General features: G+C 46.5%; 1 protein-coding gene across 1 annotated transcript; it reads right to left on the bottom strand.

Annotated features, from left to right (window-relative positions):
• Positions 1-361: 361 nt before the first annotated feature.
• On the bottom strand, positions 362-17,703 carry LOC306748439 (adhesion G protein-coupled receptor B1-like; the record flags this gene model as incomplete). Its single annotated transcript, XM_079231608.1, has 30 exons — positions 362-559; positions 789-839; positions 1,064-1,168; positions 1,293-1,328; positions 1,450-2,072; positions 2,263-2,302; positions 2,421-2,516; positions 2,651-2,822; positions 3,021-3,106; positions 3,219-3,285; positions 3,400-3,469; positions 3,597-3,747; positions 3,883-3,985; positions 4,105-4,208; positions 7,549-7,675; positions 9,897-9,940; positions 10,361-10,463; positions 10,688-10,757; positions 10,849-10,992; positions 11,461-11,569; positions 12,628-12,696; positions 12,834-13,028; positions 13,167-13,273; positions 13,387-13,488; positions 13,590-13,754; positions 13,873-14,037; positions 15,126-15,290; positions 15,695-15,859; positions 15,972-16,232; positions 17,001-17,703. The coding sequence occupies 30 exons, from the start codon at positions 17,701-17,703 to the stop codon at positions 362-364; spliced, it is 4,596 nt and encodes a 1,531-aa protein (XP_079087734.1).
• Positions 17,704-17,956: the final 253 nt, after the last annotated feature.

The following is a 17,956-nucleotide window of genomic DNA, read 5'->3' as shown; positions in this document are numbered from 1 at the left end:
GAACCCAGGCTGAAGAGTTCAGGAAACTCCCAGTGAAGCGTTAATGGAACCATAGCCAGTCCTGGTCAATGGAAACCACTGATCGCTCCACTAACCCTTTGGCATTCAGAGCACTCTGACACAAGATGCTCTAAGTCCTCACAGAGAAGCTACATTAAACATCCCACCACCACATCCACTCCTCCATCACTCCTTCTATCTCTTCCTTCCTGCTCTGGTTGAGGGTTTGAAGACATTGATTCTGGGATCTACTTTCTCCCATCCTCGGTTTCCTCTACTCTATCCATACAGGATCCCATGCCTAAACCAAAAAGGTGAACGAGGTGAAATCAGGTGGCTTCTCTAGCCCCCCTCCTCCGCCTCAGACCTCTGTCTGCAGGTCGATGATGTCCTGCCCCACCAGAGGGATGGTGGTGCCGGCCTTCTCCCACTCCACAGAGTGCAGCTCCAGAGGCGAGGCAGCAAGGGGCTCCAGGTCTTTACGCACCCATGCAGGGGGCGACTGCTGTATTCCCCGGACTCCCTCCCATGGCCTCTCCAGAGGACCCTGCTGTTTGTCCTGTTGAGGTAAAAAGAGGAGGCACTTTAACACTGGTGTCAGCCATAAGCCCATAGAAAATTACGGATTTAATCAAAAATGAAATGGTTTTCATTGCATCAGAGGTGCTTTTCTAATAAGGAAAAAGCCACGTTGTCATTTGGGGAAATTATTCCTCCGTGAGGCAAGTGTAATATCTAATTGTCTGGCAGTAAAATTTGTGATTGTGAGTTTGTATATAAACACTCACACTGTGGTTCGTTTTGTCACTTCCTCCTGAAGACACACTCCATCTCACAGACTGTAAGAAGGAAGGAAGAGAATACATCCTTAATCAAATGACCTCAAATGACAACCATAGTTCACTACACAAATCAATGGTTGTTTTATAAGGCCAGTATGACATAAAACAATTCTTGTTTAACTTTAGAATTGCCTCTGTCATATTTCATGTGTTTTGTTCTGCATCTCTTGAAAATGAATGCCTATGCAAATGGTGATGAGCATCATATAATGATATGTTACCTTGCTGTCAGAAGCGGGTGACTCCCTGTCTTTCTCGGCATGATGGAGCTTCCTGTTTAGGTCCTGGAACATGTTCTGGTGGCGTTTCTTTGTGTGCATTATTTTCTAGGGGAGGCAAGGGAAAAACAGAATGTTTTACTCTAAATATAAAAGCTTGTTATAAAACATTTAATATACATCACATTCCATTCATAATGTTTTTTAAAGCCAGATTCCAAACAATATTTACCTCAAAGTCCAACTCGGCATAACGGGATTTCTGTCTCTGCAAAGACAATAAAAGACAAAGAAAGTTGGTTTAGTTTCAGAAAGATGTTAGAAACATTGCACAAGAATGCATAAATCAAGTCTTCTGCAAGAGTCAACACTATTCCATCTCTTCTTACCTCCAAGGAGCTCATGGACAGTGTGGAGATGGTCTCACTCTTGGACATCATGGAGTTCATGGACTCAAAGGTGTTCTCCAGGCTGCTGTGGGTGATGTGAGACTCACTGGACATGTTGTGGATGTTCTGGATGGGCGAGTCTCTCTCCGAGTACGACACGCTGACCTGGTCGAGGGGCATGGACTTGATCCCAAAGGCGGCCTGGGGCTCGGCGAAGGGCCCGCTGAGGTGCATCAGTCTGGCCTGTGGCAGCTGCTCCACGCTGATGTTATATTTCATGGGGTCATCCTTGGGCTTGGACCTCAGGGTGGAGGTGGTGTTGGGCATGAGGACGTAACTGCTGCCGTCAGACATGCTTCCCTCGGCCTGGGCCCGAGCGAGATCGGCATCCAGCTGCTGGAAAAGCTCCCCCTCGCAGACGTACACGGGTTTCCCACAGGATGGGTCGATTCCTCCCGTCAGTCGGCTTTTCTCTCTCTTCAGGGTGAGGGTGTGGCTGGAATATTCAGGAAGTGCCTGCATGTGGCTCTTACTCGGGTTGGATGGCAGGGTGTGGAAGTTGGACCCCATGGGAAGAGGCATCTGAGGAGGAGGCATTTTCTCTTCAGAGGAGGTCTTCATTCCTTTTAGGAGAAACGGTATAAGAGAGTTATAAACCAATAAAGAACCATGCCATGCAAAAATTGGTCAAATAGATATGTTCTCTTTTTATGCATGATCAGATGTTTTAAGTGCAAGGCGCACAGACATTTTAATGCAAATGGAAAAATGGTTAAGAGCATGAGGAAAACGCTGATGTAAAAGGGGCTTCACCTTGTCTGCTTGAATCTCCATCCTTTTCGTTGTCAGACTGCTGATAAAAGAAAACAAAAAAGTTCTATCAGTTCATGAAATGTATGCACATATTCATTTAGGGATGAAATGCAAAAGGCACTCAAGACATTAAAAAGGCAATAAGCCAAGAAATTTACCGTAAGCTGGCCGTGGCCATTGTGATGGGAACTGCCAGAATCTCCGTTGCCGTCGTCCTTGCGGTCGACTACTCTGCACTTTACAGCTTCTTGAACCTAATGGATGAAGGGAAAACTTCAGGAAATTGCACTCAGATCACAGCAGTGACCTCATCAAGAAGAACAACCAACTAGAAACAACATTCTTTTATATTTATGTTACTTTATCTCGTCTAAATGTTGTTCCTTACCTCTCTACGCAGGATGCAGTGAACCATGACAATGATGAAACCCTCCAGAGAGTCGAAGACGGCAAAGAGGATCTGGAAGAGGGCAGAGCGCCGGTCGGTGATGGCCAGGACGGCAGACATCCAGGTGAGGGCCAAGAGGGGCAGAACAACGCAGGAGCTCCACAGTGATGCTCTGCACGGAGAAAAACAACAGATTAGAATCAGACATGTAGCAATGGACTTCTGTTTCTCTGCTGCCAGAGCTCTATTCCCTCCTGTTGTTTGATTGTGAGGCTTGATATCAAAGCACATCATCAATATACCTGTAATGGCACTGATGAGGGTGATAAGCACAATGCGCTTGTGTACAGAGAAGATCAATAAGACCTACCCTGCTCTCTCCTTCAGCTTCACATCGGTGATGCCGTCCTTGGATACCAGCTTGTTGAAGACCAGAATACCAATGACCATATTCACCTGTGATTGGAAGGGGAAAAAAGTGGATGAGACAATGTAATAATAGGTAATGCATTTATACAAGCAGACTACGTATTGTGATGGATTGGGACGCCGAAGTCAGAAAACTTACCAAAACAACAGCTGCAGCAGGGCCGACAAAGGAGTAGAGGAGCCCGCCCTCAAGAGACAGCCAGCAGCTACAAAAGAGAAGGAGAAGAATATTAATGCCTGAGCTGAGGGAAGAGCTTTTCAGAATAAATGCAGAGAAAAGAGAAAGCCCCAAAAAAGGGAACGGTTGAGACTAGACTCACTAGTTGACAGTGCCGTATCCCTTGGCTTTGGTGAAACCCACAGACACAGCCACCACCAGTGCAGGGAGGCCTGTAAGATAGAAAATATGCAAAGGGGAGGTGAAAAGTTAGAGTCCGAGAAGATAAAAAGCTTGCGAGAAATGATGCAACAGAGGTGGAAAAAAAGGAGAGCTGAACAGAAAGACAGGTGCTCTTACCCCAGCCTAAGCACAAGAAGCGCTTGCGGATGATGCGGTTGCGCAGGCGACCAGTGACAGCCATGTAGGACTGCCAAGCTTCTGTCAGCACCCAGCAGAAAGAGGAGAGGAAAAAGAAGTGCAGGAGAGCAGCAACGAGAGTGCACACCACCTGTGTGAGCCCAGAGGGATAGAGAGGAAAGATGAGAAATCTGTGTCATTGGCACTGCTGCTTCCAAAATCCCCAAAGCAGTGAGTTTCAGAGAGGTTTAAAAGAAAGGTTATATTGGCTGGAAGAGTGCCTTACCTTGTTGCGAGCCTGAGTTTGTCCGATGAGAATGAGGGCATTGGAGCATATAATGGAGAGGCAGAAGTTGATCAGGATAACAGAGCGCTCGGAGCGGATGTACCTAGAGTTTGGAAAAGGGAGAGGAAAAGAACGAGTTTAGGGATGAGCGGGTAGAGGAGAGAGAAAACAGAGTTCGCAGCATATAATGTTAGGGGCCAACATGCTGGTGGGGTTACTTACTTCCACACGGAGACGTAGATGATGATGAGGAGCAGCAGGGTGAGAGACGAGACCCCACAGCCAACGATGAGAGTCACGGACGGGAGCAGTGCCTTGTCCATGATCTGCAGAGAGGAGACAAGACCAAATATGCCTCTTAGAGCTGATTTAAAAAACACACATTCATTCAGAGGGGAAACCAGCACAGAGATCCACACACACACACACACACACACACACGCACACACACACACACGTGCGTGCAACAGCAAAGCCTCTGGGTGTGCGCTATCTGGAAGAGCAGACAGCTCCCTGTAGGCAAACAGTTGAATGGCACAATCAGGCCACGGCTGAGGCAAGGTGACCCCAAGGTGAACGTCAGAAAGATGGAGCGGCAAACCAAACAAATGGTCAGGGTCACTGCGTATCTCCAGTGAGCTTTTGAGTCAGCAAATGAGGCGAGGAGGATACTGCACATATCTCTCTCTGCACTAAGCAAAGAGGACGGTTGTTCAATTCCCAGGGGGCAGTTCAGGGGGGTTGCTGTGGTCAGTCATTAGTATGAGCTGCTACAGCAGCCTTCTAATCGTTGACGGACATCCTGAGCTCCTCTTTTACTCTCGCCTTTAGCTGTGTTTTAGATTCCCCCCCCACTAGGATGGTGTTTCTGGGCCGACCAGCAGCTCCCTGCCCGTCTCTGCAGGAGTGGACAGGTGGACCATTATCACCTGAGCATTAATCTGCCACCAGCTTGCCTTCTGATCTCTGACAGCAGCTTAGCGCCTGCCACTGCCAGCGGCGGTGACCGTCCCATGTTTCAAACAGCCCTTGCACCAAATCTCTGGTGGAGGAAACCGAGGAGGGATTGTTTTTTGCCCGTCTTCCCTGTTGCTCGATCACCTAGACGGCCGACGGGTCACTGCTGCACACACAAATCTCAGCTCCTTGAGCTCCTCGCTGCCTGGCTATCACACCTACAAACTCCCAGCAGCTAATTGTGTGGTTTCACTGCGTTCGTAATCCTGATCTGTCTTACACCTACTCTTTGGCTCTAATACGGTTTTGAGTTTATCTAACACCTCTGATCAAGTTGTCATCACCGCAAAACGTGCGAGCTGAATGAAAATGGTTCAGGCTACAGATAATTGACAAATGTGTGATTATGTGTGAGAAAGGGCGAAGTGGCTCCAAAAGGTGAGAATGTACTCAGATCTAATAAATCTGCAGGTATTAAATTAGCACAGGCAGAGGGGGAAGGAACAGACACTGCTTTGGCCTTCGTTTGATTCACGATGGCCATAAATCCTCATACTGCAAGCGTATGAGAAGCATGGCTTCAACTACGTTTGCCATTGTTGATTTAAATGGCGCAACACTGAGCTTCAAATGACTGTTTCTCTACACCTCAAAATGTGCTCCACATAGACTTTTCCGATACCCAAGCACAGCTGGTGAAGTCCGGCCCACGGGCAGCCAAAGACTAATTTAGTGTGGCAAATTTGTTAAAAAATCTATCCAACTACATCAGAAGCGCCCCAAAACAGATGGCATGATAGCAGTGCGGTGAGCTGTCTTTTTGCTTCAGCCTTTACTGAGTCTGGGGAGAGAAGAAAAATAACAAGGGCGATACAGTATGTTCTGTTCCCTCTCTTCCCAATCTCTATATCTGGGTTGATGCTTGCACCATGGGCCTCTGAGTGAAATCCAGACAGCCAGTTTGACCTAAATATGAAGCATGTCTTCTGCCTGTCCTTGACCGAATCACATGTTCTCATTTTAACCAATGCAGACTTTCTGCCGTTTTTTAGTTATTTGATTAACCCAGTGGTCAAGGGCATCTGTTGTAACTGTGTGGGCTGCTCCCACTGGACTGTCATGCTTCCAACACACATGAGGCTACAGGACTCCTGAAATCAGACCATATCGAATGAGCGCTAACACACTGCAGTATCTGAATGTTTTTCACACCTCCTTTCTCTCTCGCTCTCTCTCTCTTTCTCTCTCTCTCTGCCTCTCGCTGGTGTTCTTCTTACGGCTTGCAGAAAGACGTTATTGAAAATGTCCATGGCACACATCAAAGGATGGCTGGAGAGGTGGATGGAACCATCTTTGCATTACCAGACGTCTGCCTCTTATTGGTCTGCCTCTTATTGGTCTGCCTCTTTCATTTTCAGCCTCTCTGCTGTGGCCGAAGAGGAAGCAGGGGGTTGAGGAAGGGCGGGTGAGGGATGGGATGTAATCGAGAATTTTGAGATACTGGCAGACTGTAATGATTGGCGCAGCTGCCTTTTTACTGTTGCGGGAGGTTGAAAGGAGGGGGTATGTGCAGTCTATGACAAATATGGGAGTTGCTATTCAGACTGGCAACAGCAAGACAAATCAAATCTTACATGTAAACAACAGGTTGGGGAGAAAGAAAAGCAGCAGAATGGGCTTAGCAGCATAAAAACACTGCAGTCCATATTTATGAGCTGTTTTGCCACTAAATAAAGGAGAAAATTAACCAAATGTCAAACTAATAGACATCTGTTGATTGCGTTGCTGTGTGCAGCAGCAGTCAGATGCACAGTGGAGATGGAAAGACCGTTTCCTCTGTGCTGGGGGCTGTTCAGAGATTAAGTGTGTGTGTGTGCGTGTGCGTGTGCGTGTGTGTGTGTGTGTGTGTGTGTGTGTGTGTGTGTGTGTGTGTGTGTGTGCGTGTGCGTGTTTTTCATCAGAATCTTAGCTATCAAGAATCACACAGGCCCAGTTTGTGCTGCAGAAGCCGTTGCCACGGCAACTGGAGAACGAGCAGCTCTCGAGCCAACACCGGGGAAAATTACACATTGTCTTTGCGCATGAAATACATCGATGCGTAAAGACAAATGTCGGTAATCAAAGCACCCAGAGCACACAAGTTCCCCTGCACTAACACTGTTTACTTAATCTGACATGCATTTATACAAAACATGCATAATTGGAAATTAAATATAATGGCAGATTACACAATAATCCCAAAGTCATTTTGAGTGATTAAAGAAAACAATTGAGGTTCAATGTTTCATATTTTTCATGCAATCAACTGCACAAGCTATTTCATAGGGGCGATGATTTATATAGTCGATTATGCAGCTGATTGCAAGCAAATAAGCACCAATTAATGCGCTCGTGCACAATCGACAAGCCAATGTGCAATTCATCACGTCCTCGTTTTAAAACCGAAATTAAATTCCTCCACATCAACATGTTGCTCTGCTCGCCTGTTTCCCCTCAACATAAAAAGCAAAGCTGTAATTCTCCGATCGGCAGCACCTGCACGGAGACAAAGAGGTGCTGGCGGACAGCGCTAAAGCCAACCGCTCGAAAACAACAAGTCCTGTGTCCGTTCACACTGCGCCGCATTCACATGCACACTGCACGAGACATTTAAGAGCAATGTTTGACAAGAAAAACACGATCACATTGTTTAAAAGACAGAAGACTTACCGAGTCGGAGTTGACGCGCGCTAAAATGGCGAAGGTGGAGATGCTGTCACACACGCATTTGGTTCTGAATGAATGAACGGGGACCGCTCTGCAGCTCCGAGCAGACCAAGACCCGAGCAGAGAAGAACTGCACAGAGAAGAGGAGGGAAGGAGAGGGAAAGGACGGGTTAGGAGAGGGGAGCTCTGACAAATCTCTCATGTGAATGTCACATCTTTCTCATATAGACTGAATGGTGAACAACATATATTTAGAACATGGCCAATCGGAGTTGCATGTTAATTAGCCCAGTGCAGATAAAACACATTCCTATACACCATTTTAATACTTGAATATTTGTGATCCAGTGTGAGAATAATACATATGATTGCCAATGACCGGAGGTGTTGTATCTCATGCAGGAAAGCCTTGATGATGGCTTTTCACATTTAAGTGATTAATTGCCACCTGCACCGTGATTAATGATGATAGGCCTTCATAAATCTCATTATTAGCATAATCTGAATCATTTCTTATTGTGGGCAATCTTTTCCTCAGCAGACATGAGATGATTGGCAACACTTGGCCTGTGCACTGGGGGGACAAAGGACAACATGTTCTCTCTTTTGACAAAGATGGAGGGGAATGTGAAGAGAATCTCATTTCCATGCATCTTCCACAATCTACACTCCCACTGATTCCTGTTTGTATTTATGTTGTCTAAAATAAAATATAAATTACTTTTCACATACTATATCTAAATTATCTGTCTCGATTATCCTCAATAATTCATTGCCAAATGGATTAAAACTAAAATTAATAAGTGCTTCATTGAGGCCATCTGTTAAATAAGATGCACTTATAGTCTGATGACAAATCGACTTCTACAAATCCCTGAATCTCCAACATTTTGTTCTGAACTTGTACTGAGATCTGCCTTTGTGTGTTTGGGTTTAGCAGCAGATGCCGGTGAGCCCAGAGGAGGTCGAGGCCATGAGCGGCACCCTCAGGCTGTGACTGACTGGTGAATACAGAGGGGCATCATAGCCAGTATAGCCCAGCCTGGTGCAGAGTGTCATGGGCGCTCGGCCGCGGGGCAAAGTCATCGTGGCGGTTAACTGGAATCTAAGCAGGCTTGGCTGAACAGTTTAATGTGTGTTATGTTCGAGCTGTCGTATCATGCAGATGGATTAAATGTTGCGTGATGCAAAGACAGCCAAAAGAAGCAAGTGTGGCCCTATCATTCGCTTCCTATCTTTTGTCACAAAAAGCTACAGAGCATTTTATCTGCATCCATCTGGTTAAAGTTCATTGGTGGAGGAGCTAATGGAGCATTTCCTGTTATCAGACATATGCAGCTCTGCAAAGAAGCATTGACCCCAAACTCTCAGCCAGAGCTTCCTCCTCTCCACTGTCTCTATCCCCACATTAATCACATCCGCTGTCAAAAATGAATTTAATTTGACTAGAGGCACGTTGCTCTCCATCCAGAGGTATAGATTCTCCTTCAATTCATTTTTGCTTCTGCTTATGCTTGGACTCTGGTTATGTAAAAACGTGCGGGGGGTATTCAGTTGCGTATTCATTTCTTATCTGTCCCCCACAAGTGTACAAAACCATCTAAATGCTAATGGTCCACCTGTGTATTCTTCAGGAGGGCAGAGTGGGCCTGGGGCTGATTGATCCAGGCCAGCAGGAGCTCTTGCCATAAGTTGTTCAAATGCATCTAAGCATCTTCATAAACATTCGCGGACGCCAAAGTCATTAACCCAGGAAGTGACATATGAACATGACTTAGAGGCGAAGGAGGGAGGGCTGTCATTGTCTTTAGATTGACACTCTGCAGTGTGACCTATAGGAACGCGGCGATGAGTTTACTCACTGATGTATGTAATGAGGTTCCAAGTGATGCCTGTGAGTTTTTCCTTCCGCAGAATGTGGTTCGTTTAAAGCAATGCGGGAGACTGTTAGATCAAAGTGAAGTGTCCCTCAACTAGAACCACTGAGGATCACTGAGGTTGTCATTTATGTCTGTGTGTCATGCAGTAAGTATGTCAGACAGCCGAGGGAGGCCGAGTGCTTCTGGCTGGGAGAGATGGGTCACCATGTTGTGGCATTGCTTTGTCCTCCAACCATTGACATGAAAAAAGGATGAAACACTATTGCTCTCTCTCTCCGGTGAGTGTAGTTCTGGGACTGGTGGGGACACATGAATTGCATGTTCATATGCAGTGACAGATGCAGGACTGACGTCGGCTACAAACAACAACAAGCGCCAGAGTGGCTTACAAGGACACCCGGGACAGAGAATAGATGTGAGTGATGGTTGGACACACGTTCAAGAAGAAAAACAACTGTGGTCAACACTTACGTTTCACTCTCGTCCCAAGAGAGGCATGTCTCATTCATGGTGCCCTAAAAAAAAAGAGAGGCAGATGGATAAGTCAGTGTGAGGATTCTCTGCAGAAAAGGGAAATGTGTAGGTTGGGGTGGCGTACTATAAACGTGTGAGATGCAACAACTTGCTGCCAGCCACCTGCCCACATTTCTCGCTACCCTCTGCTGTAATGCACACGCAAAACTAAAAACAGCTTCTTCTCAGCTGCAGGGACTAATTACTGTGCATGATGTCTCATCATCGTCAACTGGCCGTTCGGTTTAGCTGTGATCTTTGCCGGATTTCACCCGACACAAGTATAAGTAAAAGTCACAGTGTCACTGCAAATGTCAACAGAATGTCAGGCTCTGTCGGTGCACCGCGGCAAGCAAACACCCAGAGGGGGGTTGATATTTTCCGTAGGTCTCCATTATATTGGGTAACCATTAGGGACTTACATTTTGGAGGTGGGGGAACTCGATCTCAACGGGGGTGGACAGGAGAGACGGGGTGGGGCTGACAATCACTGTCACCACCTTGGAGTTGATGAGGGTAGAGTTGCTGTGGAGGAAGAGAACATTACACAGTCAGTGTCGTCCATGTGAGTCATTGTGGTTGAATGAATATGGTCAGGGTTTGACATGAGCTATCTGCAAGGCCGTACAATAAAAAGTGTAAGTGGAAACACAGAAGTAAATGTGCAGTGAATGAGGCGCCATCTGGTGACGAGAAAATGTATTTCACGGAGGGCTAGTTGGATATGTAAAGCAGAGTAATCAAATTACCTCTGGAAGGGCAGAATAGAGGCGAGGTTTCTGTAGAGGACGATGCCGGTCACAAAAGCATCGTTGCCATCTGGAAAGAGCGAAAAAGCCTGCTTAGACTCAAATTCACAAGACTGCACATTGGTGCATTGACGCAGAAAATGATGTCTGTCTAGTCTTACCAGCTTGTTCAATGGACAGGGCGTCACGGGACACTGAGATCTTCTCCTCAGAGGTCCTGACCCAGTCCAGCATGCCCCTCCAGCCTTTCACGGGGAAGGTAAAGTTGGAGTTTGTGGTTGTCGGGCGCTTGTGGATGCTCAGCACTGAGAAGGACAAAGATTGAGAGATGACGGGAGGCTTTATTAGTCAGCAGCACTTACAGGTCACAGCTTTTTGGGACACTGTGTTAGTTGGAGAGTCAACTAATGCCAAGGACATTCTGGTTTGGTGCGTCATGTGTGTCTAAGTGGAGTAATCATTCTCAATTATGTTCTGTGAGAATGTCACCTTCACTGAGACCAAACAGTCACACAAGTCACAGAGAGTGACTCAAGAGTGTAAAGTTCACAGTTATTTCCAGTATTTGACAGATTGATAAGTTTGTGTAGTACATGTGCAATGCAAAAGATACTTGCACAACATTTTGGAGATGGCACAAGTAATATGATATAGCTGATGGACTTGACACTCTGTCAAAGTGATAACTGATGCATTCTCTGGCTGCTAAGGGGACAAATCATTCAGACTAGACATGAGCAGAGAGCAGCTGGCAGCGGGAAATTAGGGCTCACCTAAATTCTCGGTGACTTCGTAAATGTCCTGAAAGCCGCTCATCTGCATGCCGATCATGTTCACAAAGTCCTCAACAAGGCGGAGGAACTCCTTAATGTTGGCACCCATCTGGATAAAAGAGAAAAAAAAGAAAGGGAAAGGAGGAACAATTAGAAAGAGGGAAAATGGGTAAAAAGGGGCTCATTCATGATATGCAATTTACACAATTAGAATAACTGAGCATTTCGGAGAGGCCACCGTTTATTGATAACATGCCCATATCTAGATTTCCTACTCTTGTGTCAGTCCAGCTTGTACTTATTCTTTCAGAGCACTCAACGGTGGAGTGAAAAAAAGAAGAAAAAATAAAAAAACACAACGCTTGCTGCTATGCAACTGCAGAACTTCCTTAAGGCCATAAATGGGCAGACTGTTGATTCATACTCTGGTTTTTTTCTCTGGTCCTCTCCCTCTCGCTCGGTGGAAGGGAGGGCTGCCTGAAGTGCGTGTCTCTGACGCAGAACTGCAGCGATGTGGGCGAAAGGTGTGTGCTTGTATGCGATGTGCTGTCCGTGTCTCCTTACAACAGCCATCGATACGTAGGATGGCATAGAGACACAGATTGCAAAGTGGGAGTAGTGATTCTCCCTGATTCAATCTCACTCTTTCTCTCTTTCTCTCTCTCCCCTTTCACCTTGGAGTGTTCTCTTTGTCGCAGTGGCCTTCGAAACTCGCAATTCAGTTTCAAATTTGTGAACAAATATGTGTTTACCGGCCGCAGTGGAAGTCTTTTGTTCGTCTAACCTTTCTACACTTGCTTATCTTTCTCAGGGAACTCCCTTATAGGAACTGTTAGCACTGAACGTAACACTATTTTCATTTGAAGAAAGTACATCAACAGGTGGACAAACAAGTTATGTTTATGTCTATGTAAAGAGGTACAGGATAAGTTGCACTCTAGACATGTAATTTAATGCTTTAATCTTGTACTTGTCTGATATCATTTGAGCTCTTGGTGTGTTAATCATTGCAAACATTTTTCACACAAACTTCTTATGCACACTTCGACAATACTCTCCCTGAATTTGTCCTTCACAAAAGAATCCCACCGCAGGCAAAACTGATTTCCTCCCTTTGCACACATTCACTCTGGATCACTCACAAACACACACTCTCTTATCACGTACCAGCTGTGCCTCTTCCCATTTGTCACGATGTTCCTCCTTCAGTAAGTTGCTGATTGTCTGGACGTAGTTCTGCAGATGATTAAATGGAGGCAGAAGTGTGAGAAGGTACCAAATCCAGCTTAATTAGAAACTATTTTCGTTCAGAAAAGCACGTGTCAAAGACTGCTGCATTATATTATTCACTGATATGAACACGTTTCGCTTACCTCAACATCAGCATTACTCAATCTCAGTCTGGTGCCCTTGTACTGTTCAGTGGTGTTCCTCAGGATCTCCATGACAGCCAAGAGGTCGCCGCTGTACTTGGCCCCCTCATCGGAGGAGGATCTCAGGCGTGAAATCACCTCTGCGACCCCGTCCACGTTCTGCCCCATCTGCGCTTTGGAGTTATAGTCCCTCGACTGCAGAAGAAAGGTCGAGAGGTTAATCTGAATCTTTGACATTCGCTGGTTTGACTTCACGACTGGGAAATAAGCCGTGTGAGCACACAACAGATGAGGCATTTAGCATTTTAATTAGGGTCCATGTGCGGGGCATACCAGCATCTGAATGTTCTCGTAGTTCCTGGAGACACACTTGATGTGAGTTGGGCTCTCCCAGGAGGCAAGACCTACAGCGTCCAGGGTGCACCGGCGCAAAATCAGACCTGTTAATGAGAGAAAATACAAACTTGTAGTTGGCATAATGAGGGATGATAAACAGTCAAACATGTACAAGGAAACTAGACAAAGCGTAGCGCTATCCTCGCTGTCTCTGTACCTGCAGCATCAGCAGGGCAGACAACGGCAGCCATGTCTCCAGCGGGGGTTTCCTTCCACACCATATCTCCGGTGTTCTGCTCAGGGCAGATCTCATGGGGCTCTATAAAGTAACAAGGATAAGTAGAAGGATAAGTACTCTCTTTGCTTCTTGAACAGTATTGTGGTGTGGCCACCTTTGTGCATTGTAATGGAGTCACTCACCAGGGCATCTCTTCTCATTGCAACGCTTCTGCTCTCCCTTTTCACCGGGGCAAGGCTCTCCACCAAAGAAGGGCCCCTCACAGACTCTCTGTCTCTGCTGGTTGCCGCCACCGCAAGTCTTGCTGCAGCTTCCCCAAGAGGTCCACGCATGCCAGCGACCATCAACTAAAGAGAACATTTAATACAATGAACTCTGGACGGTGACATGGCCAATTCATTCATTTTTTATTTGGAGAGTGACTCTCGTACAAGTGCATTTTGTTTATTTTTTGTTTTATTTTACCAGGGCATTCTTTCAGGAAGCAGGTGGCTGAATCTTTCCAGCTGCCGTGGCACTCGGAGCCCCCGTAGGACGGCCCGTTGCACTCCCGTATTCTCTGCATGGTGCCGTTGGAGCAAGATGTGGTGCATGCGCTCCACACAGACCACTCATTCCAGGATCCGTCCACTGGAGGGAGGCAGAGGATAAACAAATACAGACACAGAAAGTTACAGCGAGCGCAAGGAGAAGACGGACCTTCACAGACATCACTTCACACTCATGAATGCTATAACGATTCACAAGACCTACGTAAGCCAATTTTATGTGAAACAGAGAGTTGGAGCATGGCTATCTGTATTTCAAGCATGTCTGTATGTGGCTCTAACCCTCAGATCCACTGTGCTCAAAACTAAAATCAGGTTTTTGTCATGATGAGCGTTGGTTAGTGCACTTGAAAGCTGAGAATAACATTTTCTGTTTGACCAGCAGACCAATCTTTTTTCTTTGCCTAGAGTAGCAATTATTTTAAATAAAGAGCATAGTTTTCAAAAAAGTTAAATTGGTCCAAATGAAAAAAAATCTATCATGCTAAAAGGGCCATTATGGACGACTCAATTTTGTAAGCCTTTCAGTTTCAAATGAAAAGCGTAATCAGTAATGACTTTGCAGATCCTTCCTTTGAGACTAACAGTAATTCAGCTGTAGCGCAGACAAACATCTGCTGATGGTAACATGGAATTGCAACAAGGAAATAGATAGATGGATAGATAGAGAAATCCCATTTTGGCTAGAGGCAAACTACCACAAAAGTGGGAAAAAACTAATGGAAACAACTGTAGCGGTGACTTCAAAATGAGTCAAATCTTTTCCGCACCCGAGTAGGTGGCAGAATAAGAAAGCTTCTAATATGTTGGGTGACCATGAACGCAGCATGAGTCACATGTGGTTATTATAAAGCCGCTGACTAATGCCCAAAGATGCTTTTGTTCTGTCAATGCGTCAGATGTAATGTCAACCTGTCACTGCAGTTGTTGTTTATGATGATGGGGATGCCAATGAGTGGCTTAATTATCGCTCATCAATGAGTCAGTTAGCTAAAGTGTCAATGTGTCATGGATTTTTAAACAAGGCAATACAAGAATAAACTGCCGCAATAATAATGCTGTAGTTTTTCAAGTCATGGGATCTGCTTTTTACATTTATCTTAATTTTTACGCATCATACTGTAAATCATCAAACCACAAGTCTGCAATAAGAAGAATTCAATGACTAACCTGGGCAGACAGCGATGTTGCAGAACTTGGTTTGTTTTGATGGGCCCTGGCAAGGCTCTCCTCCATTCTGGGGCTGCTTGCATGTGCGGGTACGAGCACGATAACCACGGCCGCATGTGGATGAGCACAGGCTCCAGGGGGTCCACTCATCCCAAGCACCATCCACTACACATGGGTAACACAGAGGAATAACATGAAGATGGAAGTTTAGCAGTGCAACTGCTATTTTGAATTTACAGGCTGCCCACAACAGGCACATTGTTAAACTCTCCACTAGGTGTAGCAGTCCTTCACACAATCTCTATACGGGAGATTTACTTGCTTTTAAATTGCAGCCTCTTTTCCACAATTAAAATCTCAGTGAGTGAAAGTTTAAAAATGCCTCTCGAACGGCTTCTCTTTATCTACTTTCCCCTTTCAACTGGTGCTGAGGGAAATCATTAAGGGATAATGGCTTTTGCCTCCAGTCTGTACTTCAACGAGTGTCAAAATTGTCAAGATCACGCTGACTTTTTCTCCTTTTCTCCCTCTCTCATGCTCAAATTAGAGTTGAGGAACCAGGCACTCACCGGGGCAGACGGCTGTGTTGTTGCATGGACGGTTCTCACGCAGTGGTCCGGTGCACTGTGTGGTGAAGGAGGAAGTGGCGCAGACGCGGGTGCGGCTCTGCCAGCCCTCTCCACAGGTGATTGAACAAGCGCTCCAGGGGGACCACTCATCTGTCTTAGAATCTACTGTTGAAAAAAACACCCCAAAAACATGAATTTCAGGGTCAGCACACCATGCTCTCAACACTTGCAATGCAGCTATTGTGTAAAACATCCATTAACAAAAACCTCTTCTCACCTGTTTGGGTTGCAACAAGTCCATGGTGAGAATCATCAGCATTGTCTCTCTTCAAACCGACGATGGCTCGCAGACCCTGGCTCCTGCTGCGCTCCTTGCCGTTGGGGTTACCAATGCAGGGCTGAGGGTTGCAGGGCCGACCCTCTTCAACGGTTCCTTCGCACACGTGGTTCTCGGGCTGACAGGCTCGGCTGCGCACCTGAACTCCACTATCGCATTCCTGGCTGCACACTGACCAGCGACCCCAACCAGCCCAGCCCTCTGCGGGAAGAGATAAGAGGAGGAGAGATATTTAGCAAGGTTGGAAACTGATATTGCAAGGAATTACAGTTCTATGTGCAGAGAACTCGATAGATGATGCATTTGAAATGGTTTTTGTTTTTTTACCACTTGGTGTGAACCGGTGCAGAGTGGATGTACGGCTGACAGGTGCGTTGCTATGACGGCCACAAGAGCCGCACTTACATTTCCGCTGCCAGCTGACTGTGAGGTCTTTGTGCTCTTTTCAACTCCCCAGACCGAACACACAAACATGCCCTCTATCCCTCCCCAAAGCCCAGACTCCTTGCCAAGCGTTAAATGCAACAAGCATTCCTTGGACAAAATGGAGAGCCGGTGATGTGTGCGGTTCAGGCAGTCTTGCCAATCAGGCCTGAAGACACACAATTACTCTAACACCTTTGATTTACTTCTCATTACTTTGTGGCGGCGGAGTGCACATCCTCCGCCTGTGCCCTTGCTCTACAGACATGGATCATTACCCTCAGCATCTCCTAACACTCAAACACCGAGAGAAAACAGGGCTGGAGACCGCCCGCAGAGCCGTAGTGTCCTGGAGAACATGATCCCTGACATGAACCAGCCTAATGGATGTCATTACAAAACAATACAGCAAACGGAGGGGAAAATACTTTCTGTTTGTTCCTTCAAAGGCTAGATTTTTGGAGAATTACATTTTTCTTTCATTGTTTTTCACCTTTTACCTAAGTTCACTCTAGAAGTAAATAACCAAACATGTTACAAACTTACTGATGATCTCAGCATCGCGTCCGTTGTCACGGGGAACAGGAAGGCATTTCTCAACGTAGACACCGCCTCTGTAGCAGCTCCCTGGCTTCCTCTTTGGGGCTTCCCAGCACTGGCAGGGTGTATTCATGATGCCACAGGGATAATCATGGGTACTACTGGACAGGCACTTCTCCAGCCACAGGCACAGCATCTGGCAGGCCGGCATGCTTGGGTTCCTCTTTCCGACGACCAGAAACTCAGCCTTGAACTCACTGACATCATTCTGCCCCTCCAACATCTCCACGCCGTTTCTTGCTGCCACCTTGCGGATCTGCAGGAACTGCTTGGTGGACTCCAGGTAGGTGACAGTGGTCGATGCGTCGCACAGACTGACAACCTCGTCAAAGCTCTCCATGCCCAGATAGGTGCGGGAGGTCTCGATGAAGGAGTCGAACTGGAAGGTCTTGATCTGGCGGGGCACGCAGGAGTCGGTTGGCTTGGTGATCTTCATGTAGACGGTGTAGCGGCGAGGATCAGGGTTCTGCAGGGTCCACGAGCATGGCGTGGAGTGCAGGGTGGTCATCGAGGAAAATACACCAAAGAAGCGACTCTGTTCCAGGGTGGCGCAGGTGGGAGAGGCTGGGCCGGAGGGAGTGCAGGAGGTCAAACCGAAGAAGAGCAGTACGAGGGCCACACAGGGGCCGGTAAGAGCTGACCACGCCATCGGGTCGGCTTATGGAGGACGCTGTCGTTGTTGCTTTTGATGGATCTGTGAAACCCCTCTGAAGAACTGTTGGATTTGTAGACTTTAGGGAATCAGACAGTCTGTATCAATGAAGGAGCTGCACAGAAACAGGGAATGAAAAAGAGGAAAAAATCTGTCAGAGTGCTCCACATCTCAATAATCCAAACAAAACACTACACTTCAGTATGCAGTATGAAAAGCATTTTTCCCCACAATATTCAAGAGATGCATT

The sequence above is a fragment of the Taurulus bubalis genome (genome assembly GCF_910589615.1).
Source record: "Taurulus bubalis genome assembly, chromosome: 16".
NCBI classification, from domain to species: domain Eukaryota; kingdom Metazoa; phylum Chordata; class Actinopteri; order Perciformes; family Cottidae; genus Taurulus; species Taurulus bubalis.
The sequence above is the reverse complement of the archived record's forward strand: the minus strand, read 5'-3'. Positions and strand labels throughout refer to the sequence as shown.